Source organism: Protomyctophum parallelum, assembly GCF_964188405.1.
Source record: "Protomyctophum parallelum genome assembly, chromosome: 21".
Taxonomy (NCBI): domain Eukaryota; kingdom Metazoa; phylum Chordata; class Actinopteri; order Myctophiformes; family Myctophidae; genus Protomyctophum; species Protomyctophum parallelum.
Genome location: NC_139713.1, coordinates 27810647 through 27837233, shown reverse-complemented (window position 1 = coordinate 27837233; position 26587 = coordinate 27810647). Strand labels below are relative to the sequence as shown.

The window sequence follows — 26587 nt, the reverse complement described above, 5'->3', positions numbered from 1 at the left end:
GGGGGTCCGCAGCGAAATTATAGTTTGTAACCAAATGGACCCTTATGGGTCTGTAACTCTGAGAGTGTACAAAAGGCATTTGTACAGAGTTATTTGTACACTCTCAGAGTTAAACGAACATTGATTTTACAATATAAATTGGGGGTTCCAGAGATAGAAATGCCATTAAATGGGGGGTCCGTAGACTAATGCATGTCAAACTGTGAGTCCTTGAAATTAAACGGGTAGAGAATCTCTGCTAGAGCCGTAAAAACATTCTCTTACGGGCGTTCCCTGGCACACCTTTTCAAATGGGGGTCCGCGGGGCTAATTAGTGTCAATTTGGGGGTCCTTGACATGAAAACAGGTGTACTCACTTGGCCAGCTGCTTCTCTGCGTCGGCGCACAGCTCCAGCAGGCCCATGAGCACGGCGGACACGTCCATGTAGGGCTCCCACACCGTGAAGCCTCGGCCTATCAGGTCGATGGCCGTGCGGCGGATGGTGCTGTGGGGAGGCAGCTTGGGGCTGGGCGGCTGCAGCAGCAGGAACGTCAGGGCCTTACCTGCACACATACGTTACGCACAATGTTATACGGTTACAAGACGACCGGTTATTTTCATGCGGAATCTGTGTCTTGGAACCTGAATTCCCTGTTTGTTTGTTTTTTTTTGTTTTTGCTTCGGATGATGTTCAAAGAGGTGGTGTATACTGTAGCAACTGTAGTGCTCCACACGTGCACACTCCTATGCACAGATAGAACACTGCACTAGCTGAGGAAGCCATTTTATAAAGAGAGAGAGAGAAAGAGAGGGAGAGCGATAGAGAGAGGCAGACGTATAGAGAGGCAGCGATGAGGTCAGTTGATGGTTGACCTGACATTTGAGTGGAGTCTCTTCAGAGACTCCATGCCACAATCTCCACACTTCACCATCCACGATATGTCTAGCCTTACACCTATCTTTGATAACAGGCTTCATTTTGATGATGATTGTCTTCTTAATATTTATCCCACTCATTTTAACCCAGTGCCAATTGCCTAAACTGTAATCCTGGGCGCTACTCTCACTTTGTCAACCTGGGGAGAGCCCCGAACTGAGCTCATGCTTCCCTCAATGCATGAGGTGTGAGCAGGCCGCTTCTTATCAGATGGCAGGGAGGAGTTTCCCCAGTAGGACGGAGCGCGTGGAAGGAACACGTTATTCCAACCAGTTCCTTTCCCCTCCATCAGGCTGTATTGTGAATGATTCTTAAACTGTACACACGACATTATGTGGATCTAAGTCTCCACATAGAAAGGGCGGCTCCAATGTGGATCTCAGACCATGTGACCATCCTGTGATCAGTTGTGTATAACATACTGTATACGTCTCCAAATTTGGGCAAAATGTTATCGCAGCCGCCTAAAACAAAAATTAACTGCAATCAGTCCACGCTTCCCACAGAGATGTATGCTATGTCCACTGTAACTTTATGTTTGTCCTAGTGAAAACGCATGCCTCACTACTTCCAGTGCAACTTAATACAGCACTGGGCACCAACACCAAACGGCAGGGCAAAAGTGAAAGGAGACTCTACTATCGGGTAAAGAAATATTGAAACAATGGCTGCTGCAGAAGCGGTAAAGCGCGTTGGCAGCACCCTCTGGTGATGGTGGTACAAGCCCACTCACTGACCAAAGAATTGCCTGCCACTCTACTCTGCTTGCACTGTAATGTCCTTTATTACATCCATTTCCTTCCATTGCACCCCCCAAATTCAAGTTAACAGTATGAAGGTTATTTGGATTTATTAAAGGGACCAAGCTATATGTATATTACCAATTGTTCAATTATTTAATAGGGGAAAAACATATTAAACTGGAGAATAATCTATTTAATAAGATTCCTAAAATCTCACAACCATCAACCGTTAAGAGCTCTATTAACTTATTGTACATAGAACCTACATATTGTCTACCATAAGCATCCGTACTCCCAGAGACCTCCCATCAGTAAAGGTCTCCTGGCCTCCCAGACAGAAAGGTAATTACATCATCTGTATCCTATGGCATTTTATCATCAGTCTACCTTAAATGGCAAGGCAACCCCCACCTTCCTTATTGGTTTAAATCCACACACACACACACACACACACACACACACACACACACACACACACACACACACACACACACACACACACACACACACACACACACACACACACACACACACACACACACACACACACACACACACACACACACACACACACACACACACCAAACGCAAAAGGAACAGTGTATGGACACGATTATGAAAGGTATAGCCGGGGGGGAGTGGTCTAACTATGTTAGCATCGCTAGGTCAGGACCCATTCTAGCATACCGGCACTAACCATGTTAGCATTGTCATGCTAGTCTCGTTACGGGCGATATAGACTGTGAAAGATGTGCCAGCGGGCTAACGTTGTTAGCTACTATGTTTATGGGGCATTGTTAAAAGGAGCCAGACAATAACAAAAGATGCACATCAGAGAGGGTTGTTGGTGTGTGTGGTGGAAACAATACAGGAGATTCTCATGGGACCATTTTAGTTCCATTTAGGATACTCTCAGAGTTAAATGAACACCATGGATTGTTACTGTGCAGTGTGTGTATGGCTAGCGTCTGCGCGGGCTAAAAATAACTCAGAAAAGTCAGATGATGAATAGCTCTGTCTGTTTATTACTCTGTCTCTGATGCAGTTATACCGCCTGATTTATAGTTTAGTCGCGCGCCTGTGTCTCGCGCCGAAAAACACCGATCTACAAGCTCACAGCGCGTGGCGGCCGCGACATGCTGTGAGCTTGTGGCTCGGCTGTTTTCGGTTGCAAGCCGCGACGCACGACAAACTGAATCAGGCTCTCTTTCAATCACCGTCCTGCCTTCCACGTAGCTCTCGCTCTCTCTACCCTTTCTCCCCTCTACTTCGCCGGCCCTCTCCCTCTCTCTCTCTCCGTCTCGACGGACAAAGGGAGAGATGAGAAGAGGTATAGAAAGGCAGTGGGAAGATGGAGGGACGTGGAGTGGGTGGGGGTCGTGGGCTAATTCCCTGTTTCTCTCTGTCAGTCCAAGGGCTAGGGATGGAGGTGCGTTATCAATCTTTCGTCATGGCGACATAATAAAGGAGCTGCATCTCTCCTCCCCACACACACTCTCTCCGTCCTTCGGGGTGTTACATTTAGGGGTCGTGAGGGGTTTGTAGTGAGAGAGACAAGTGGGCTGAGAGAGAGGCAGATTGCGATAGAGCGAAGGACCGAAAGAAAGAGAGGGAAAGTCGACAGTCGAGAGAACGAACGCACACGTCCAGTTTGACACCACATGTTATGAAACTCATGAAAGTAGTGAACTCCTCACCTGGAGCCTCCGTTTTAGAACAGGTGAGCCACACCCAGAACCCAGATTAGCAATTTAATATCACTACCTATCACTACAAAAATTATCTACACAGAGCTGATATCCCATCAAACAGCAATACCATTATACAAAATAGACGGTCGTGCTGAAACTACAGGTCTGGGAATGCCCAGACTCCTCAAATGGGAGATATTGAAGAGGAAGGACGGGTGGGGAGGATCAAAATATGGAATGTCAGAACAGGTCAGCTTCATATATGGACATCTAAGGGTTTGAGGTCAGATGCAGAGGTTTCTATCATATTTATGCACCAACATGGCCGTACTGTTTAGTTTACAGTGGAAAGGTTTTTCTACCGTGTGGATACACTGGTAGTGTCCAATGCATCTGTCTCTCCAGTGTGGCGACGCAGGTGAGTTTTGAGACTCTTTAACCAACTGAAACTCTCTCTACATTGCTTACAGTGGTAAGGTTTTTCCCCAGTGTGGACACGCTGGTGACTCCTCAGATCACATGGTTTACTGAAACTCTTGTTACATTGTTCACATTGGAAAGGTCCTTTTTCTCCTGTGTGAATCAGCAGGTGATGCTTCAGAAGACTTGGCTTAATGAAACTCTTGTCACACTGTTCACATTGGAAAGGTCTTTTTTCTCCTGTGTGAATCAGCAGGTGATACTTCAGAAGACTTGGCTTAATGAAACTCTTGTCACACTGTTCACATTGGAAAGGTCCTTTTTCTCCTGTGTGAATCAGCAGGTGATGCTTCAGAAGACTTGGCTTAATGAAACTCTTGTCACACTGTTCACATTGGAAAGGTCTTTTTTCTTCCGTGTGAATAAACAGGTGACTACTCAGATGACATAGGTTACTGAAACTCTTGTTACATTGTTCACATTGGAAAGGTCCTTTTTCTCCAGTGTGAATCAGCAGGTGATGCTTCAGAAGACTTGGCTTAATGAAACTCTTGTCACACTGTTCACATTGGAAAGGTCTTTTTTCTCCCGTGTGAATAAACAGGTGATGATACAGCTCGGTTGAGTGACGGAAGCTCTTATGGCACTGTTTACAACAGAAGGGTTTCATCCCAATATGAAGACGAAGATGGTGAGACCTAATTTCAATGGAAGATTTGAAACTCATACCGCACTGTTTACAGTGGAAGGGTCTTTCCCCAGTGTGTATACGCTGATGTGTCTTCAGGTTAGATAACTGACTGAACCTTTTGTCACATTGTTTACAATGGAAGGGTTTTTCTCCCGTGTGGAGACGCTGGTGTTTCTTCAGGCTACCTAACTGACTGAAACCTTTGTTACACGGTTTACAGAGGAAAGGTCTTTCTCCAGTGTGGACAAACTGGTGTTTCCTCAGAGTACCCAATTCACTGAAGCTCTCATCACAATGTGTACAATGGAAAGGTTTTTCCCCCGTGTGGACACGCTGGTGTATCTTCAGGCTACCTGACTGACTGAAACTCTTGTTGCACTGTTTACACTGGAAAGGCTTTTCTCCAGTGTGGAGACGCTGGTGTGTCTTCAGGCAAGATAACTGACTGAAACTCTTGTTGCACTCTTTACAGACGTGAATTCTATTTTGTTTGGAAGTCAGCTGATGGGTCTTTACTTCACAACCTGGCTGAGTTAATGTCTTGGTGAACCATTGACAACAACTGTAAGATCTGGCTTCATCTGTGTCTCTTTGTTTCTGGCTGGTTACAGGCCTGGTTATTTGCGGAACGGCTGCTGATGGCATCTGTCCATTCTTTAACAATTGCACGTAGAGTTTCTTGTGGCTCGCCTTCATGTGTTTATGGAGGTAGTCCTGAGAGGTGAAGGCATATGCACACTCAGAACAGGAGAAGAGCTGAGTCTTTGAAGATTGGGGCTCTCTCCCTGCGGGTGCATCAAAGCTGCTGTTAGACATGGACTTTGAGCGGGTTGTGTTGTCGGAAGAAACGTCCTCAATACTGACACTCTCTCTCACCAATATTTCACTGCTTGTGACAAATAAATCCCTCTTGATGTAATTAAGAATCAGAAAGCAATCATCTGAAACAGTAGGGAACAAGATACTCATATATCTGAGGACATCCTCATTCTTTATAATATTATGGGTTGACCAGAGCTCTGGTTTGACGTCACTCACAACACAAGCCATTGCCATGCGTGCCCAACAACGGCCATTTGCACAGCTGCCTTTGCAGTTTGTACACAAGTGTCCTGAATTCAGCCCTTCCAGTCATATTTTAGTAGGCATCATGCCCTGCGTTCCGCGGTGATTTTTGATAAGATAAGTGTTTTATTGACATTGTTTTTACACAAAAGCAACACAATTACGTCTAGAGCTCTACAGGCATAACCAACAATAAATAAACCCCACAAGAAAGAAACCCCACAGATAAATAATAATATATTATTAAATAGTGCAATGTGCTGTGTGCAAGTCCAGTTCTTGTAGCCATTTAGGAAGGTTGGGGGTAATGAGTTGCTGGGGCATCGTTTAGCGGCCTTTACAGCCTGTGGCTAGAGGCTGTTGGTCAGTCTGCTGGTCCTGGACCCAATGGACAGGTACCTCCTACCAGAGGGCAGTAGTTGGTGTGCAGGGTGGAACTGGTCCTGGAGGATGTTACTCGTGCGTCGCAGGCAGTGGGAGGTAAAGACAGTCGAGATCTCCGGGAGACTAATCCCGATGATCATCCCTGCAGCCTTAACCACTCTTTGGAGGGCCTCCTTCTCTGCCCTGGTGCAGCTAGAAAACCACACAAGTAGGTAGAAGTTGACCATCAGTTGCCGGTTGAGTTTTGCCCATTTAAGTTTCCATATAGGTAGAAGAGGTGTTGCTGTGCTTTCTTCACAGCCGACGTGGTGTTGGTTGTCAAGGACAAGTCGCCTGCCACAGTCACACCTAGGGACTTAAAAGGACAAGTCGCCTGCCACAGTCACACCTAGGGACTTAAAAGCGCATACTTTTTAACTATGTTTAACTATGACATAGTTGAACAGTCGGCGTCATTATCTTTCCAGCCAGGACTGGCTACTGACAGCCGACGAAGAAGACCTCAAAACAATAAAATAAACAAATAAATATTGTACGTCGAATCAACCTCTCCGAGAGCCTTGGAGCTACACCAAATCAAAAGGCCCCATGTTCACGCACGTGTATGGGATTCGCGTGTGCGTAACACAATCATGAATGACACTTTTTGCATTTGTGCGCCCAGTGAATGAACACGGGTGTGTTCAGCGAACTGCCAGCACTGTCGCCTCTGCTCCCACAGAGTTAAGGCTGCTCCCACAGAGTTAAGGCTGCTCCCCGACGCTGGATCTGCTAATTTTGAGTCTCCTCCCACCGAGTGATTAAGAAACTGTTGGACGACCAAAAACACTAGATGGGGTTCTTGTTGCGTTACATTGAAATCGGTGACCTATGAATACGGTTTTGACGGAAGCAACAGCTGTATTTGAAATAAATTCACACAGGGCCCTGCAAGCTGTGGGCCCTGGAGCTTAAGCTCCACTAAATCCCATTGTTAATCCGGGCCTCAGGCCAAATGTCATATATCGAGAGAGAGAGAGAGAGAGAGAGAGAGAGAGAGAGAGAGAGAGACACCCAGGGTTGGTTTTAGGATATAATTCATATAATTCATTCCTTTATAATTGTGTATACAATAGATTAAACGATGACTACAGTGAGTGTCCTGTCCTATACAACAAATAAAGTTGACGTGCAGTGGGGTCCAGGATATCATATCAGGATATATCATTAGATACAACTTGATCAAATAAGCAACACATTGACGTAACGGGCAACAGAGAGACGGGAGAGCAGGAGAGAGGGAGTGACCGGAATGCATTTTTTTTGCATGTATGTATGTATGTATGTATGTATGTATGTATGTATACATAATGTATGTATGTATGTATGTATGTATGTATGTATGTATGTATACATAATGTATGTATGTATGTACGTATGTATACATAATGTATGTATGTATGTATGTACAGTGTAAGTGCCCACTGCCCAGACGTGTAGCTGTGCGTTTTGCATTGTCAAGTGGTGTGTTCCTGCAGGACAGCTTGGATGCTGTCTGAAGGACAAGCTAGCTTTATTTACTGCTGCTGCTGCTGTGTGTGTGTGTGTGTGTGTGTGTGTGTGTGTGATATGTAGCCTTTAATAAATATCAGGTTGCCAGTCATAAAGTGGGCAACACTTCATCTGCTCCTCCAAGGTCATGTCACTGTGGCCTGGACCAATAAAGCCTTATTGAAGACCACAGTTCCTAGCTCTGCGCGTGTGCGTGTCTCTCTCTCTCTCTCTCCGTGTGTGTGTGTGTGTGTGTGTGCATGTTTGTGGACGGGTATCTACAGTAGCAAGCAGACACGTTTATCCAGAAAACCCTGTTTAATAAACAAAGTAAATAGTCACATAACTAGTGTGCAAATAAAAACTATTTATGGATGCTAACCTCAATTATTTTCTTAGTGATCCAATTTTGTTATATTAAACAAATAATTTATCAACAAATTGATGAATGTTATGTACTTTGTGCGGCCCATGTGCCTATGTGTGTGTTATATACTTTATAGGTGTGCATGTGTGTGTGTGTGTGTGTGTGCGTGCCCATGTGCCTATGTGTGTGTGTTATATACTTTATAGGTGTGCATGTGTGTGGGTGCGTGACAGTGTTATTGATAAAGGCCAGAGGGGCAGGACTTCATTATTTATAACTAATTTCTACACTTGCTGCTTTTTATGTGGTTCTCTTGAACATGCCATCATCAAAACACACGTGTGTGTGTGTGTTTCTTGACACGCACACACACACACACACACACACACACACACACACACACACACACACACACACACACACACACACACACACACACACACACACACACACACACACACACACACACACACAATGAACCATGCAGTACTAGAGGTCCGGAAATAATACCGGCAATACTAGGGGTCCTGGTCAGCGCATGCACAGACACTCTTGTAACCAAGGCGTGTGCCCAAACAATGCGAGAGAGTGAGAGGGGTTTCACTCTACACCTCTTTCTTGGCGGCCATCTTTAAACGTTAACCGACAGGCCTGGACCAACGCTAAATGAATGAAGTGGTATTGACGAAGCATCAGTGGGGCCATAATGACTTGTTAGTTAAGGTAATCAACGCGTCACATTAACAGCAGACCGGGCTGGAAATTACAGACAACGCGGGGCAAAGTGGGAAGGCATGTTCGCCAGCAGTAATTATTTGAGCGGATACCATGTTTGGGAGAAGAGGGGATTACCGAGGGCTTGTTTTTTCCATTAACTTAGGCTTGTTATTCTTCTTGACCACAATGCTATTTAGACAGATACTAGGTTCACTGTTTACCTGGTAAGGTATTCCCTACTAGAGGTTCAATGGTTTAGTTGGTGATTGTTTTAGAGTAGACTGATGCTAGGTTCTCTAGAATCCACACTATGGGCTCTATTTTCATCCATGCTAAACCCATTATCCATAAACTTCGCCTTTTTTTTTACTATTTTGAAAAACATTTTTTAATGGTCAACTAGCCGATCTACATCGACACGTTGTGAGCTTGTAGATCGGCTATTTTCCTAAATGATAAAAAAGGCAAAGTAGTTTAGGGATAAGTGGTTTAGCATGGACGAAAATAGAGCCCTATATGTCTCTCTGCATTAGATGAGTTGATGCGTATTGTATTGTAAGTCGTTCTGGTTAAGAGCGTCTGTAACAGAGGAAAGGAAATGAGGAAGGAAGGGAGAGAGGAAGAGGGAATTCTCATTATGTTAGTGACAGGGAACAGCCTTAAAACCATTTAACCCTTTGCATCCGTATTGTGGGGAAAACATCCACTCTACAAGCATTGTGAGCATGTAGATGTATTTAACTCCTTGAACACTGGTTCCCATAGGTGGTGGTAGATGGCCAGTGCCAGAGAAATGCACAAAATGAGAAGATATAAGAGCTCTTGTTGTTATGTTTGAAGTTTGAACCGGAAGAGTTAATCGCCCTATACCCTAATGTTCATAGCCCTATACTTACTATAGCGATCGATCCATTGATATCGTTCGCGACAGCTCAAATTAACGTTTTATCAAGTCACTAGTATGGACCCCCCAGGGACACAGGGTCAACCAAATATGTGGTTAAGTTAATTTTATTAATAAGACCACACCGAAGCTGAGCTTAAACGTAACCATTCCGGCAGCAGTAGCCTTTACAAAAATTGTTTAGTTTAATATATTTAATTAAACTCAGGCCTAACAGATCAATGGTGTTTAGAACTACTCAGCTGGTGCTGCAGTAACGCTACCCAGTTTACTAATAATGTTTTGTGGTTGGTTGGAGTTGACCCATTAAAAAAAGAACCACTCATCATATTGCTCCTGATACAATAGGAGCTATTGTAACCAATAAGATGGCAGATGGTTATGCCATCACTGATTTTGATAGCCATCTAATCATCATCTGTAGTTCTATACTTATGGTCATCTCATGGATCAATTCAATATCTCTGTTCAAACATAAAAACATGCGCGCACACACACGCACGCACGGCGTCACACGCACACATAAAAATAATAATAACCAATAACCAATAAAATGGTTTTACAGTCACCTGTAATTGTGTAATTCAGGTTTTATTAAGCAATACGTGTTTTTAAAGGTGTGAGGTCTAGTGTGTGAGGTCAATAAATTACATATATGTTTTAAAGGGATGGCTTCCATTCCACAAAATCAATTACAGCCTCACCTGGTGTCATACAAGGTCCAGATATAACAGCTCGGCTTTATGGTGCACGTGCGTGCATGCGTAGGGGCGTGCGTGCGTGTGTGTGTGTGTGTGTGTGTGTGTGTGTACTCGTATACTTGTGTGGGCCAAAAGTCTCCACAAGAATCCCCTCAGAATGTGAGAAATAGACACTGAGTTTTCATGGCTAGAACATATTTTTAGAGTTTCACATAGTGAAGAAACAAGGCACAAATACCAGTAATCATGTCCCAACACAATACATGTTTATCAATTTCTACTTTTCACAGGCACTGCACAACGCATGATTGACAGGAGCCGGTGCCAATTAAAATGATTGTTATTGATGTGTGTGAGCCGGTGTGCGTGCGTGCGTGCATGCGTGTGTGTGTGTGTGTGTGTGTGTCCACTGTGCCTGGCCAGTAAACTCAGGTGAGCTGACCACCATGTCTAGATGGCCGGCTATAAGGGGGCATCACGCTCCACAGCCTATCAGTGTGGCCACAGGCTCTGTCGCCGGGCGGATTCGCCCCAGAGGCAGCCAATCAGAGCTCTGGAGGAGAATGGCAACTTAGTGCAGCTTTGATGCCCACCAAGGTACACAGCATGGGCATGGATAAGGCACCGTGCGTGCTCACGCGTGCGTGTGTGTGTGCCAGCACCAAGCTCCTTAAGGTGACAAGCTTGAGTGTTGAAAATCAATCCTATCTCTGCGGCAAATTAATCCAACAGTGAAGTTCCTACACAGTAAAAAAAAACCTGGGTGTTCATTTTACTTAGACAGTGTACAAATGGATACATTGTACAGTGTGAGCCCTGCTTTCCAGACTAGAGTCTCACACATAACATTGTTATGGGTCACGACTCACGAGTAAATACTGTAGAACTTTGTGTTTCTGACCATTTTTTCTCCTCCAGAAATTTAAAAGAAAATCTAACTTGTTCAGCTGAAGTCAAAAGGTTTAAAAAAAGAAATTCACAAAATCAAAGACACTCCTTTTTCTTTGGCAGTGAACATACAGTAGCACTAGCAGATCTACAAGCTCACAATGCGTTGCATCATGATGCGTACAGTAATGCACTGTGAGCATGAGGCCCCCAAATTGTGTGCGTGCATGCGTGTATCGTGTACACACATGCAGAGTATGCATGTGTGCACTGTACGACTGACTTTTATACAAATTAAAGCCATTAAATCTGCCTATACAATAAATAGATTAAAAAACTTTGTGGACACAAAAATAATGGACTCAAAAATAATCAATTTGTACACTTCTCAGATCATTTTACATTGTGTGTGTGTGTGTGTGCATGCATGTTTTGCTTGCACTCACATGTGTGCCTGGCCAGAGAGTAGTTGGACGAGCCTCCGCTGGTCAGACCAAATCCCTCGGGCGCCTGACCGCCGGTTCGAGCCCGAGCCGGCCCCTTTGGCGGCTCGATCTCCGCCCCGAACTCCGCCCCGATCACCCCCAGCAGCACGATGGCCGTGGCCTGCTTCCTGCGCTCCTCGTACGAGTTGGAGATCTTCTTGGCGTTGGGGGGCAGGTTGGACAGACAGCCTGGAAACACACATAAAATACAATTATGAATTACTCATCTGATACAGTGCGCCAACTGGGGGGGGGGGGGGGGGGGGGGGTCCCCACATGATATGAGGGGAGCTCAGCTGTGAGGGTTTGTGCAAACATTGTCATAAACATTGAATGTCATTGAAGACGAAGGTGAGGACGCGAATTGTGATTGGCCCGGAATGAGATTATGTATGATGATAAGAGCGCCCCTCACTTCACACAGGGTGATTTTAAATGTTTTATTGAGAGACCAGCTTTTAGTGTATGTAACCCAAATGTTGTCCTACACAAACATTAAATGCCATTGACAATGAATGGACACTTTTGAGTGTTTGTGTAAACATTGCGTAACACAAACATTGATGACAAAGGACGCAATTTCTGATTGGCCGGAATAAGATGATGGACAGTATGATGTACGAGTGGCGCGCTACGAGCTTGTAGGTCTGCTATTTTTGAAAAATCGTGAAAATATTTATTTCAGAAAACTGGAGGATTTAGAAGATTTTATTTTTATTTTGAGGTCAGACTGAAATAGGTTAAAGTGGTCAAAACACAGTTTTTAGTCAAGTGTTAAAGTCCCATGAAAGCAGTTGCATTAAAGTGGTCAAAACACAGTTTTAGTCAAGTGTTAAAGTCCCATGAAAGCAGTTGCATTAAGCGTTGTGGGGCCAGAGATGTGCTTTCATTCACAGTGAACGGTGTGAGGAACAGCAGGCGGCCTCAACGGACTGCTTCTCTCCAACACAGCCGCAACAAATGAACAGGCACGCTTCTATTGTCACCGTTATTACTTATTAGTTAAACCACGCACGCACACACGCACGCACGCGCACACACAAGTAGGCAGGCACACTTCATATCATTGTACTGCTTAGAGCCATTTGTCACAGTGGGCACGCACACACACGCACACACACGCACACACACACACACACAGACACACACACACACACACACACACACACACACACACAGACACGCTCTGTCAGGGTCATGTTCAAAGAGCACTGGGAGCATTCAGCCACATGCAAGAGAGGGAACCCTTTTGTTGTGAGAAAGAGAGAGAGGGGGGTGGGGGTGGGGGGTTCTGAAGTAACAGGCGTGCTGCTCTATTGTCCTAAAAGAGTACCCCCAAAATGCGTGAAAATGTGTGTGTGTGTGTGTGTGTGTGTGTGTGTAATGACTACAATGAGGCTTTCTAAGACACTCAGTAGGAGACGAGAGTTCTGTATTTAAACTATGGTTCAAGTGTGTAGAAAGGCGTGTGTATTGCATAAATGTGTGTGTGTCTGTGTGTGTGTGTGTGTGTAGGTGTATCATTCTGCAGGTGTTATGTCCTGGGATCTGAGGATGCACCCACGCACACGCGCACACACCAGCTGTGACCTGTCCAATTGAGTGTGTTGTGAGCTTGAAGGTCTGCCATTTTAACTCTTTTTGCACAACACCGTTGTGCGGCAAAGTATACTTAACTGCTGGATGGATTTTTCGATGAATTGAAAAAGCAATAAATAGAATAATCAAGTAAATAATGGATATTTGCAGCCCTAAACTAATAAGGGCAGAGAGGTGTAAGACAAGACGAGGGTCGGATTCAAACCCGAGTCCATTCGCTCACAAGGAACGTGTGTGTGTGTGTGTGTGTGTGTGTGTGTGTGTGTGTGTGTGTGTGTGTGTGTGTTTCCGAACCCCTCCATACTATGCTATATTTATTTCCATGCTATATTTCCATTTTATTTAATGGGATTTCTAAAAGCAAGCTGTCATTTGGGAGAAAGCCCAGCGGCCAGGCCAGATAAATGGATTACGGAGGGCATCCGTACCCAGCCCCCCCCCCCCCCCCGCCCCCCCACCCCCCCCCCCGCCCCCCCACCCCCCCCAGGCCAAACTGGGCCAGTAGATAACAGAATTAGAAATAGAGTCCACATCCAGAATCCCTAAAACTTTAGATCTACAGAAGATGGGAGGGAGGGAGGGAAGGAAAGAGGAAGAGTATAGGACCCCCACCCCTATACCAAGCTGCAGCTTGCAGATCTGATCAGCTATTTTGGGGGGTATGTAGAGGGGGGGGAATAAAGGAGGGACCAAGTATAGACCATGGGGGGGGGGGGGGGGTGATCATGACCATAACACATTGAAGTATAGACCATGGGGGGGGGGGGGGGGTGATCATGACCATAACACATTGAAGTATAGACCATGGGGGGGGGGGGGTGATCATGACCATAACACATTGAAGTATAGACCATGGGGGGGGGTGATCATGACCATAACACATTGAAGTATAGACCATGGGGGGGGGGGGGGTGATCATGACCATAACACATTGAAGTATAGACCATGGGGGGGGGGGGGGTGATCATGACCATAACACATTGAAGTATAGACCATGGGGGGGGGGGGGTGATCATGACCATAACACATTGAAGTATAGACCATGGGGGGGGGGGGTGATCATGACCATAACACATTGAAGTATAGACCATGGGGGGGGGGGGGTGATCATGACCATAACACATTGAAGTATAGACCATGGGGGGGGGGTGATCATGACCATAACACATTGAAGTATAGACCATGGGGGGGGGGGGGGTGATCATGACCATAACACATTGAAGTATAGACCATGGGGGGGGGGGGGTGATCATGACCATAACACATTGAAGTATAGACCATGGGGGGGGGGGTGATCATGACCATAACACATTGAAGTATAGACCATGGGGGGGGGGGGGGGGTGATCATGACCATAACACATTGAAGTATAGACCATGGGGGGGGGGGTGATCATGACCATAACACATTGAAGTATAGACCATGGGGAGGGGGGGGGTGATCATGACCATAACACATTGAAGTATAGACCATGGGGGGGGGGGGGTGATCATGACCATAACACATTGAAGTATAGACCATGGGGGGGGGGGGGGGGTGATCATGACCATAACACATTGAAGTATAGACCATGGGGGGGGGGGGGGGTGATCATGACCATAACACATTGAAGTATAGACCATGGGGGGGGGGGGGGGGTGATCATGACCATAACACATTGAAGTATAGACCATGGGGGGGGGGGTGATCATGACCATAACACATTGAAGTATAGACCATGGGGGGGGGGGGTGATCATGACCATAACACATTGAAGTATAGACCATGGGGGGGGGGGGGGGTGATCATGACCATAACACATTGAAGTATAGACCATGGGGGGGGGGGGGTGATCATGACCATAACACATTGAAGTATAGACCATGGGGGGGGGGGGGGGGTGATCATGACCATAACACATTGAAGTATAGACCATGGGGGGGGGGGGGGGGGTGATCATGACCATAACACATTGAAGTATAGACCATGGGGGGGGGGGGGTGATCATGACCATAACACATTGAAGTATAGACCATGGGGGGGGGGGGGTGATCATGACCATAACACATTGAAGTATAGACCATGGGGGGGGGGGGGGGTGATCATGACCATAACACATTGAAGTATAGACCATGGGGGGGGGGGGGGGTGATCATGACCATAACACATTGAAGTATAGACCATGGGGGGGGGGGGGGGTGATCATGACCATAACACATTGAAGTATAGACCATGGGGGGGGGGTGATCATGACCATAACACATTGAAGTATAGACCATGGGGGGGGGGGTGATCATGACCATAACACATTGAAGTATAGACCATGGGGGGGGGGGGGGGGTGATCATGACCATAACACATTGAAGTATAGACCATGGGGGGGGGGGGGGGTGATCATGACCATAACACATTGAAGTATAGACCATGGGGGGGGGGGGGGTGATCATGACCATAACACATTGAAGTATAGACCATGGGGGGGGGGGGGGGTGATCATGACCATAACACATTGAAGTATAGACCATGGGGGGGGGGGGTGATCATGACCATAACACATTGAAGTATAGACCATGGGGGGGGGGGGGGGTGATCATGACCATAACACATTGAAGTATAGACCATGGGGGGGGGGGGGGGGGTGATCATGACCATAACACATTGAAGTATAGACCATGGGGGGGGGGGGTGATCATGACCATAACACATTGAAGTATAGACCATGGGGGGGGGGGGGGGGTGATCATGACCATAACACATTGAAGTATAGACCATGGGGGGGGGGGGGTGATCATGACCATAACACATTGAAGTATAGACCATGGGGGGGGGGGTGATCATGACCATAACACATTGAAGTATAGACCATGGGGGGGGGGGGTGATCATGACCATAACACATTGAAGTATAGACCATGGGGGGGGGGGGGTGATCATGACCATAACACATTGAAGTATAGACCATGGGGGGGGGGGGGGTGATCATGACCATAACACATTGAAGTATAGACCATGGGGGGGGGGGGGGGTGATCATGACCATAACACATTGAAGTATAGACCATGGGGGGGGGGGGGGGTGATCATGACCATAACACATTGAAGTATAGACCATGGGGGGGGGGGGGTGATCATGACCATAACACATTGAAGTATAGACCATGGGGGGGGGGGTGATCATGACCATAACACATTGAAGTATAGACCATGGGGGGGGGGGGGGGGTGATCATGACCATAACACATTGAAGTATAGACCATGGGGGGGGGGGGGTGATCATGACCATAACACATTGAAGTATAGACCATGGGGGGGGGGGGGGGGGTGATCATGACCATAACACATTGAAGTATAGACCATGGGGGGGGGGGGGGGTGATCATGACCATAACACATTGAAGTATAGACCATGGGGGGGGGGGGGTGATCATGACCATAACACATTGAAGTATAGACCATGGGGGGGGGGGGGGTGATCATGACCATAACACATTGAAGTATAGACCATGGGGGGGGGGGGGGGGGTGATCATGACCATAACACATTGAAGTATAGACCATGGGGGGGGGGGGGTGATCATGACCATAACACATTGAAGTATAGACCATGGGGGGGGGGGGGGGGGTGATCATGACCATAACACATTGAAGTATAGACCATGGGGGGGGGGGGGGTGATCATGACCATAACACATTGAAGTATAGACCATGGGGGGGGGGGGGGGGGTGATCATGACCATAACACATTGAAGTATAGACCATGGGGGGGGGGGGGGGTGATCATGACCATAACACATTGAAGTATAGACCATGGGGGGGGGGGGTGATCATGACCATAACACATTGAAGTATAGACCATGGGGGGGGGGGGTGATCATGACCATAACACATTGAAGTATAGACCATGGGGGGGGGGGGTGATCATGACCATAACACATTGAAGTATAGACCATGGGGGGGGGGGGGTGATCATGACCATAACACATTGAAGTATAGACCATGGGGGGGGGGGGGGGGTGATCATGACCATAACACATTGAAGTATAGACCATGGGGGGGGGGGGTGATCATGACCATAACACATTGAAGTATAGACCATGGGGGGGGGGGGGTGATCATGACCATAACACATTGAAGTATAGACCATGGGGGGGGGGGGGTGATCATGACCATAACACATTGAAGTATAGACCATGGGGGGGGGGGGTGATCATGACCATAACACATTGAAGTATAGACCATGGGGGGGGGGGGTGATCATGACCATAACACATTGAAGTATAGACCATGGGGGGGGGGGTGATCATGACCATAACACATTGAAGTATAGACCATGGGGGGGGGGGGGGGTGATCATGACCATAACACATTGAAGTATAGACCATGGGGGGGGGGGGGTGATCATGACCATAACACATTGAAGTATAGACCATGGGGGGGGGGGGGGGTGATCATGACCATAACACATTGTTGTGGAAGTCATTTCTCTATAGAGAATAACATTGGGTCATCTTAGAATCGTGGTCCAAACATAAACAAACTGTCTCTGTAGTCGGTGGTAGTAACATCAGGACGTGTAAATTATGTCATACTTCGGAGGTCTATACAATTAAATATTCACATATTTTTGGACACAGAATCAAATGTTATTTTTTTGACTTTTTGCCTTCATTGATAGATGTATAGTAGGTATAGGAAACGGGGAGAGAGATGGGGGGGAAAACACACAGTAAGGTTCGTCGGGATCGGGACTCGAACCCGCAACACACTGTCATGCTGGATTACCAGCCAAGGTGCCTGGACCACTAGGCTGGCCCAGGCCACAGAATCAAATGTTTTATGTTCATGATTTACCAGGAGACTGGATGGCTTGGTTCCAGGCTTTTTATTATTTATTTATATAAATATGTTTGGCAATCTCTATGGGAAAAGAATATGGGTTTTCTATCGCTATTCTATCTAAATAAAGACTTAAATATTGTGAAGATGTACAACGCCTCGATTAGCTACTTTCACAAATGTTGCCTCTTTCTTTTATTATTTGGCAATTATGTTTTTTTAAGTAATAAAGTGACTAAAATGGCTGGCGCGTGTGAAACTTCCGGACATAGTATTGGCAGACACATGGTGTGGCCCGGGCACAATTTAGGAATGAGGCCGCGGGCCATATAAAATGCTCCGTCGGGCCACAATTGGCACGCAGGCCAGACTTTGGAAACCCCCGCTATACATAGTCCTGTTCAACGTATTTTAGACTCCAGCCTATTGGCTCCAGGGAACCGGCTAGCTGCCTTCTCTCTCTCTCTCTCTCTCTCTCTCTCTCCCTATGTTGGTAGAGGAGGAGGAGGAGAGAATATTGATTTTGGAAGCCCATCGATTGTCTACCTTACTACCAACCGATCCATTTTAATGACATTGTATCTAAATCCTATTTGGCCACAAACCAGGGCTTCCAAACATAACCCAATAAACTAAAAATGAGGACAGACAACTGTGCTCTCTGTGCGTGTGTGTGTGTGTGTGTGTGTGTGTGTGTGTGTGTGTGTGTGTGTGTGTGTGTGTGTGTGTGTGTGCGCGCGCGCGTGTGTGAGCTGTCCCTCACATGCGCAAAGTTTTTTCGTTTTCTCCCTCACATTCTCTCTCCCTCTCCCCCCCCCTCTCTCTCTCCATGCCGTAACATTTAATCTTCAGAAGCATGCTGGAGCGGGATGGATTAGGGTAAAAAAAAGAGGAGCTTTCTGGGTGAAATGTCATTACTGTTGGACGGATGGGTGCATCAATTAAAGAGGAGCAGGATGGCTTAATGTACCAACTTGTACAGTCTCATGTAATCCCAGTCAAAAATGTAGAGATACAGTACATATATTAAAATGGATTCGCTCAGCAAAAGTAATCGTAACAGCTGGTAACCTGAAATAGCTAAAAGAAATTAATGAAAAAAATACTAAGCGGTGTAATTGCGGTAGCCAACTCCTCTTATAGTATGTATTTAATATAAGCCATTTTTATAGTATTTGTATTGTGACTTTAGTTGTGGGTCTTCAAAGACGATATAGACATTCACAACATTTAATTCACATCACACATTTTAAAGTTGCGTAACTGGACTTTTTTTTGCATCTGTTTTTTGACACTGTCAAGTTGACAGGTGTGGTTGGAGATATACTAAACTCAATGAAGACTTGCTAAACTCGCGACTCAAGGCTAATTTGTCAAGCAATTGTTAATCACTCGACATTTTCAGATGTTAACTGGGCTACTCTCCGTTGTGCATGAACAGGAATATAATAATAAAAATAATAACTACAATAACAATAACAATAATAACTGCCGTTGGCAGGGGTACATAAAAGGAGATGGGGATAGAAAAGGGCTAGGAATGGAAGAAAGAATAACGCCAAATTTAGGCTCGGGCAAAAGATTGCTGACCTAAACAAGCTCTCAACATCGCACCTCATCGTTTGGGGGTGGGGGGGTGGCTTGGCTATTTTCTGAAGGCATTGAAAGAAGGATGGACGGCGTGAGGGAGCGAGGGCGGGGCGTGTGTGTGTGTGTGACAAGCTGTAGAGAAGGGGGGAGACGAGAGGCGGGGGTCATCATGGTGGTTCTAGGGAAGAGCAAAGGGTGGTGGATGGAGAGAGAGAGAGAGGAGGGAGGGAAGGAGAGACAGGGGGGGGGGGCTAACAAAAGGCAGCTAGTTCTTTGTGTGAAACAGCAATCAATACCCCAGGGCTTATAATGTATAACAGACAGAATACACACATGTGCGCACAGACACACGCTCAGCCACTTCAGATACACATACTGTACGCCTACTCTTTCTGATTTACCCTCCTTACCTTACCCACCCTGCTCAACCACATATCTAAAATTATATTTCATGGCTTCAAACGACTAGGAGCTCAATCTCGTTCTCACTCTAGCACCACAGGGATAATAATATAATTAGTATAATAAGTGTAAAGGCCTGTAGAATGATGTTACCATAGGTAACATTGATCACGTTGCGTAGAGTCGGCCTAATGGGCGAAAGAGGTGGCTGAAATGTGCCTGAATAATGTGTTTAACTGTCCATGAATTAACTGAACAATATGTAAAGACATTGAGGGTGGGATAATAAGCCTAGAGCCAAGGCAGAGTACTTATGAGTATAGACTAATTCACAGAGGGGTGCCCTGGGCGCGGCCATTACTGAGGTGTAATCCATGGAGCAGGTGCTCCGTAGGCCAGGTGTAGCTAATCAGTGCTGCCGCACTTAATGGTACACCTCAGTAATGGCCGCACCCAGGCATGCTCTGTGAATTTGTCTATAGTCTGTGCAAGTGTGGAGGCAAATAGAGTGCTGGTAACATGGGCCCTATAGCAACCAGACACCACGTCGACCCTACTCTGATAGTGGGGCGGGCACGCACACACGCACGCACGCACGCACACGATTTGGGGGGGTACTTGACATGATGAGCACCAACAGACTCATCAACGGTTAGAAGAGTTTTTTAGAATGTGCCTCAGGTTTTAATAGGTTAAATGAATGGTTTAGTGATAAGGATTACAATGGAAAGCGGAATGATGTTTGTTCATAAAAAATAAAACGGTTGATATGCAATGCTGTTATTAGAAGCTAGAATGTTGAATGCTGTCATTTATATTCGATCGGCTGAGATGATCACGAAGTATCTATTGAAGAATCAATTTATGTGCAACACCCTCTAATGATCCATCATAATAATGATTAATGATCACTAGGGGTGCAACAGATACTAATCGATTTATTGAACTAAACAAAATAATAATAGGCATAATACTAATAGTCAAATAATAGATTAATTAATCAATATTTTGGGCATGTCATTATAAACAAACAGCTGTGACAGGTTGTGAGCTTGTAGATCTGCCATTTTCAGCATGCAATCAAGTGCAACATTTTGCCAAATTTAGTCGACTAAATTCAGATGACTAAAATATGACAAAAACTAACGAACAAGTCATTATCAGCTTGTATTCCATTCTCTTGTGCCTCAGTGGGGCTTTCTGTAGTTGTGTTTCAGTCTCTAGTCATGGTGGTGGGGAGAAGGGAGCGGGCTTAGTGTCCCATTGGCCGTGGGGCTTCCCATTGGCCGTATAGGGCTAGTCTCCCATTGGCTTAGCCTTAGAGGCCAGCAAATCATGAAAATCTCACCACTACATCACTACTAGTACTCGATTATCATTGATCAGCTTTGTAAGATCATAAAAAACTTAAATTGCTGTAAAAATCAACAGTGCGTCACTAACCAGTGACACACCAGTCGCCTGTCTGTGTGTCACTATTAACGTCGGAGGCCCCGCCCACACCCTCTCCCACTACACGTTTTATTGGCTCCATTTGGGCTCCGTCCACTCCACTCCCCTCCCCCCCCCCAACACACACAGCCCCAATCAAAGCTGCCTCCATTGGTAATCAATGGCAGACTGGTAAGACCCGATCACCGGGGATTGTGGGTAGGGATAAGTAAGAGGAGTAAAATTGATGTGAGAAAGAGAGAGACACAGACAGACAGACAGACAGACACAGAGACAGAGAGACGGGTATAATGAAATAGAAAAGAAAAAAGAAAGAAAAACACAATATGGAAAGAGCATAGTTTAGAAACTTGAACGTTAAATACAGTATATTGTACTGTACACACATCGTATATATACAGGAAAGCATGTCCAATAATGCACAGTATCATCACAATCTCTCTAATCAGCCAATGGCGTGCTAGCAACTCAATGCATTTAGGCATGCACACCTGGTCAAGACCATCTGCTAGGGTTAAAAACCCACCTGGTCAAGACCATCTGCTAGGGTTAAAAACCCACCTGGTCAAGACCATCTGCTAGGGTTAAAAACCCACCTGGTCAAGACCATCTCCTAGGGTTAAAAACCCACCTGGTCAAGACCATCTGCTAGGGTTAAAAACCCACCTGGTCAAGACCATCTGCTAGGGTTAAAAACCCACCTGGTCAAGACCATCTGCTAGGGTTAAAAACCCACCTGGTCAAGACCATCTGCTAGGGTTAAAAACCCACCTGGTCAAGACCATCTGCTAGGGTTAAAAACCCACCTGGTCAAGACCATCTGCTAGGCCGGGTTAAAAACCCACCTGGTCAAGACCATCTGCTAGGCCGGGTTAAAAACCCAGCATCAGACATGGTTGCTTTTAACCGTATAATCTTGACCACGTGTGCATGCCTGAATGCAATGGTTTGCTGCCATGTGATTGGCCGAGTAGAAATTTATGTTGGCGTGCAGTCAGACAGGCGGACCTTATAGTGTGTGTGTGTGTGTGTGTGTGTGTGTGTGTGTGTGTGTGTGTGTGTGTGTGAGTGTGTGCGTGCGTGCGTGCATAGAGGCGGTGGTGGGGGGGTCATAACATAAATGTCACGAGACGGTAAAACAGGGACATAATTGAAAACACAATTAAGTTGGCAGAGAGAAGAAAAAAGAAAACATTAAAGAGAGATGTAGTGAATGTTGAAATTCCTGCTGCCCTTCTGTGTGAAGGTTGACAGGAAAAGACAAAAGGAAGAAAGATCAACACAGAGCGAGAGAGAGACAGAGACATGGACAGAGAGAGACAGAGACATGGACAGAGAGAGACAGAGACATGGACAGAGAGACAGAGACATGGACATAGAGACAGAGACATGGACAGAGAGAGACAGAGAGAGACAGAGACATGGACAGAGAGAGACAGAGACATGGACAGAGAGAGAGAGACATGGACAGAGAGAGACAGAGACATGGGCAGAGAGACAGAGACATGGACAGAGAGAGACAGAGACATGGACAGAGAGAGACAGAGACATGGACAGAGAGAGACATGGACAGAGAGACAGAGACATGGACAGAGAGAGACATGGACAGAGAGACAGAGACATGGGCAGAGAGAGACATGGACATGGGCAGAGAGAGACATGGACAGAGAGAGACATGGACAGAGAGACAGAGACATGGACAGAGAGAGACAGAGACATGGGCAGAGAGAGACATGGACAGAGAGACAGAGACATGGACAGAGAGACAGAGACATGGACAGAGAGACAGAGACATGGACAGAGAGACAGAGACATGGACAGAGAGAGACATGGACAGAGAGAGACATGGACAGAGAGACAGAGACATGGACAGAGAGAGACAGAGACATGGACAGAGAGAGACATGGACAGAGAGACAGAGACATGGACAGAGAGAGACAGAGACATGGGCAGAGAGAGACATGGACAGAGAGACAGAGACATGGACAGAGAGAGACAGAGACATGGGCAGAGACATGGACAGAGAGAGACATGGACATGGACAGAGACAGAGACATGGACAGAGAGAGACATGGACATGGACAGAGAGAGACAGAGACATGGACAGAGAGAGACAGAGACATGGACAGAGAGAGACAGAGACATGGACAGAGAGAGACAGAGACATGGACAGAGAGAGACATGGACATGGACAGAGAGAGACAGAGACATGGAAAGAGAGAGACATGGACATGGACAGAGAGAGACATGGACAGAGAGACAGAGACATGGACAGAGAGAGACAGAGACATGGACAGACAGAGACATGGACAGAGAGACAGAGACATGGACAGAGAGACAGAGACATGGACAGAGAGAGACAGAGACATGGACAGAGAGAGACATGGACAGAGAGACAGAGACATGGACAGAGAGAGACAGAGACATGGACAGAGAGAGACATGGACATGGACAGAGAGAGACAGAGACATGGACAGAGAGAGACAGAGACATGGACAGAGAGAGACAGAGACATGGACAGAGAGAGACAGAGACATGGACAGAGAGAGACAGAGACATGGACAGAGAGAGACATGGACAGAGAGACAGAGACATGGACAGAGAGAGACAGAGACATGGACAGAGAGAGACATGGACAGAGAGACAGAGACATGGACAGAGAGACAGAGACATGGACAGAGAGACAGAGACATGGACAGAGAGAGACAGAGACATGGACAGAGAGAGACATGGACAGAGAGACAGAGACATGGACAGAGAGAGACATGGACAGAGAGACAGAGACATGGACAGAGAGACAGAGACATGGACAGAGAGACAGAGACATGGACAGAGAGAGACAGAGAGAGACAGAGACATGGACAGAGAGAGACAGAGAGAGACAGAGACATGGACAGAGAGACAGAGACATGGACAGAGAGAGACAGAGAGATGGACAGAGAAAGACGGAGACATTGACAAATTAAGATAGCGTTGTACCCTGCCCTTTTTTCTTTTAATTGTTTGTTCGGCCCAAAAAAATGGTGTTTATTGTCATAAGTTGTCACCATCCGAGTTGCCTTTGTCCGAGGCTTAAATGTCTTTAAATAAAGAGTGCGTGCGTGCGTGCGTGCGTGCATGTGTGTGTGTGTGTGTGTGTGTGCGTGTGGGAGTGTGCACTCGTCAGACAAACCCCCTGTAATAAAAACACAATACTTTCTTCATGAAGGCCTGTGTGATTGAGGCCGTCCAATGTCCCTGCATTAGAGAAATTAACATCCAGCTCCATTTGTCAGGACGGAGCCATAAACCACACGCTTCTGACAGCCTGGAGATGAGGCTCCTTATTAAAACCCTGTCAAGTCGCACATTACACGCAGAAAACAAACACATAAAAGATTGGGGGGAAAAAAGAGAAGAAGAGGGAATAAGACCCAAGGCCTTTAATAACGCCAATCCCAGCTGTAATAATTATATATTATGAACCTTCAGAGATATAATATGATTTATCATCTCAGGTGAAACGTGATTCGCTCTGGGGGGAGGGAGAAAAAAAAGTTAAAAAAGGTAAAGACAAGAAGCCACTGTGAGAGATGGATTTTCTATTTTCTTCATTTCTTGTCTTACTTTGACGTCCTATTTTTTAATGTTCCTGATGACTACATGATCTCAAATGCTGACATTGTACAGCGTGGTCTTACAAACTTTCGACACGTCGCGAACTTGTACATCGGCTATTTTCGGCTGTTAGATGATGATATAAATTAGATATAAATTAAGCATGAGGCTTGGCTGTATCTCTTCCAGCAAACTCACAATAATCAAGACAATAAAACAACTGGGCATGCTGTAAAATTAAGCTGTTAAACCAAGTCATAACAACCTACGCAGACGCACTGCGGCGCAACACTGTAGACTCAGAGATATTTGTAAGTGTGGAGTGCAGTCATGTGTAACAAAAAAAATCACACCCGTGAGAAGACAGGGGTGCTCTTATCATCATACGTCATCATTACATCATCTCATTCTGGCCAATCACAATTTGCGTCCTCACTTTTGTCTTCAATGTTTGTGTTTACACAGACCCTCAAAGCTGCACATAATTATAGGAGGTGCTAGGGCCCCTCAAAAAGGCTTGAGCATCACTGTTCTAGAGTGTTCATGGGACATGGTGACAGTGTTCAGAAGAGATGAAGACAGGAGAAGATACAAGATACGGTTTCTGTCGGGTGAAAACCATTATTCCAATGGTTTTATGTTTTTATTTGTATTATTCATATCATACAAGTGTCACACATTAGTAGTAAAAATAGCCGATGTATAAGCTACGGTATATTCAATGTCACATTTTTTGAGGGGCGCTAGCAAATACATGGCTTTTGAAGATTACGTCATTTGGCAGCCAAGTCCATGGATTTGTAATGTTTGCTTAGAGCAGAAAAGGACGACGTAAGACATCATGTGCCAATATAAATACAGGCAGCCACAGTGGGCGGGATCACTACACATGAGTGTGATTTTCTTTTTAAACAATAACAAGAAAGGTTTTGCACATACAAGGTATTCCACCCGACAGAGTGGAGTGGAAAAGCATAGGATGGATTAGTTTAAAAGAGAGCAGAAAAAGGCTAGAGGACAAAGAGAAGAGAAGACATCCCTCCTCTCTCTCACTCCCTCCTTCCATTTCCTCACCTCTCCACAGAGCAACAACATGAACACCAGCAGCCCCTGCTGGTTAACAGAGGAACAGCAAGTCATTTGGACCTTGCTTGTACATCAAGTGGTTTCCCCCCGTGTATGTGTGTGTGTGTGTGTGTGTGTGTGTGTGTGTGTGTGTGTGTGTATGTATGTGTGTGTGTGTGTATGTATGTGTGTGTGTGTGTGTGTGTGTGTGTGTGTGTGTGTGGTGTGTGTGTGTGTGTGTGTGTGTGTGTGTGTGTGTGTGCTGAAGCCACCCAGCGCCAGCCACTGTGGCAGAGAGAGAGACACAGAGAGAGAGAGAGAAAGTGGAGCCAGTGGGTAATTTAATCCGTTAGACAATCAATGTACAGCTTGTTCCCACCTCTGGCTATGGGGCTATACTTCCTTATTCCTGTTTTACGGTGGGGGGGGGGGGTAGTTCAGTATAAAAAACAAAGATAGGAAAAGTAAATGAGAGGGCAGTGGACAGGAGAGGAGTCTTATCTGGGAAATGGAACATTCATTGTTACACACGAACAACAAGATCGTGGTTCCGCATCGTATTGTGCAC

At 46.0% G+C, this 26587-nt stretch overlaps 1 protein-coding gene across 1 annotated transcript in view; it reads right to left on the bottom strand.

Moving 5' to 3' along the window:
- wdr7 (WD repeat domain 7) overlaps positions 1-26587 on the bottom strand; it is a 132135-nt gene that overhangs the window by 25110 nt on the left and 80438 nt on the right. The window contains exons 23-24 of the mRNA XM_083793512.1: positions 11465-11692; positions 357-543 (exon numbers count right to left, since the gene is read on the bottom strand). Of these exons, the coding sequence (XP_083649638.1) occupies positions 357-543; positions 11465-11692 (415 nt within the window). The remainder of the gene's footprint in view (positions 1-356; positions 544-11464; positions 11693-26587) is intronic.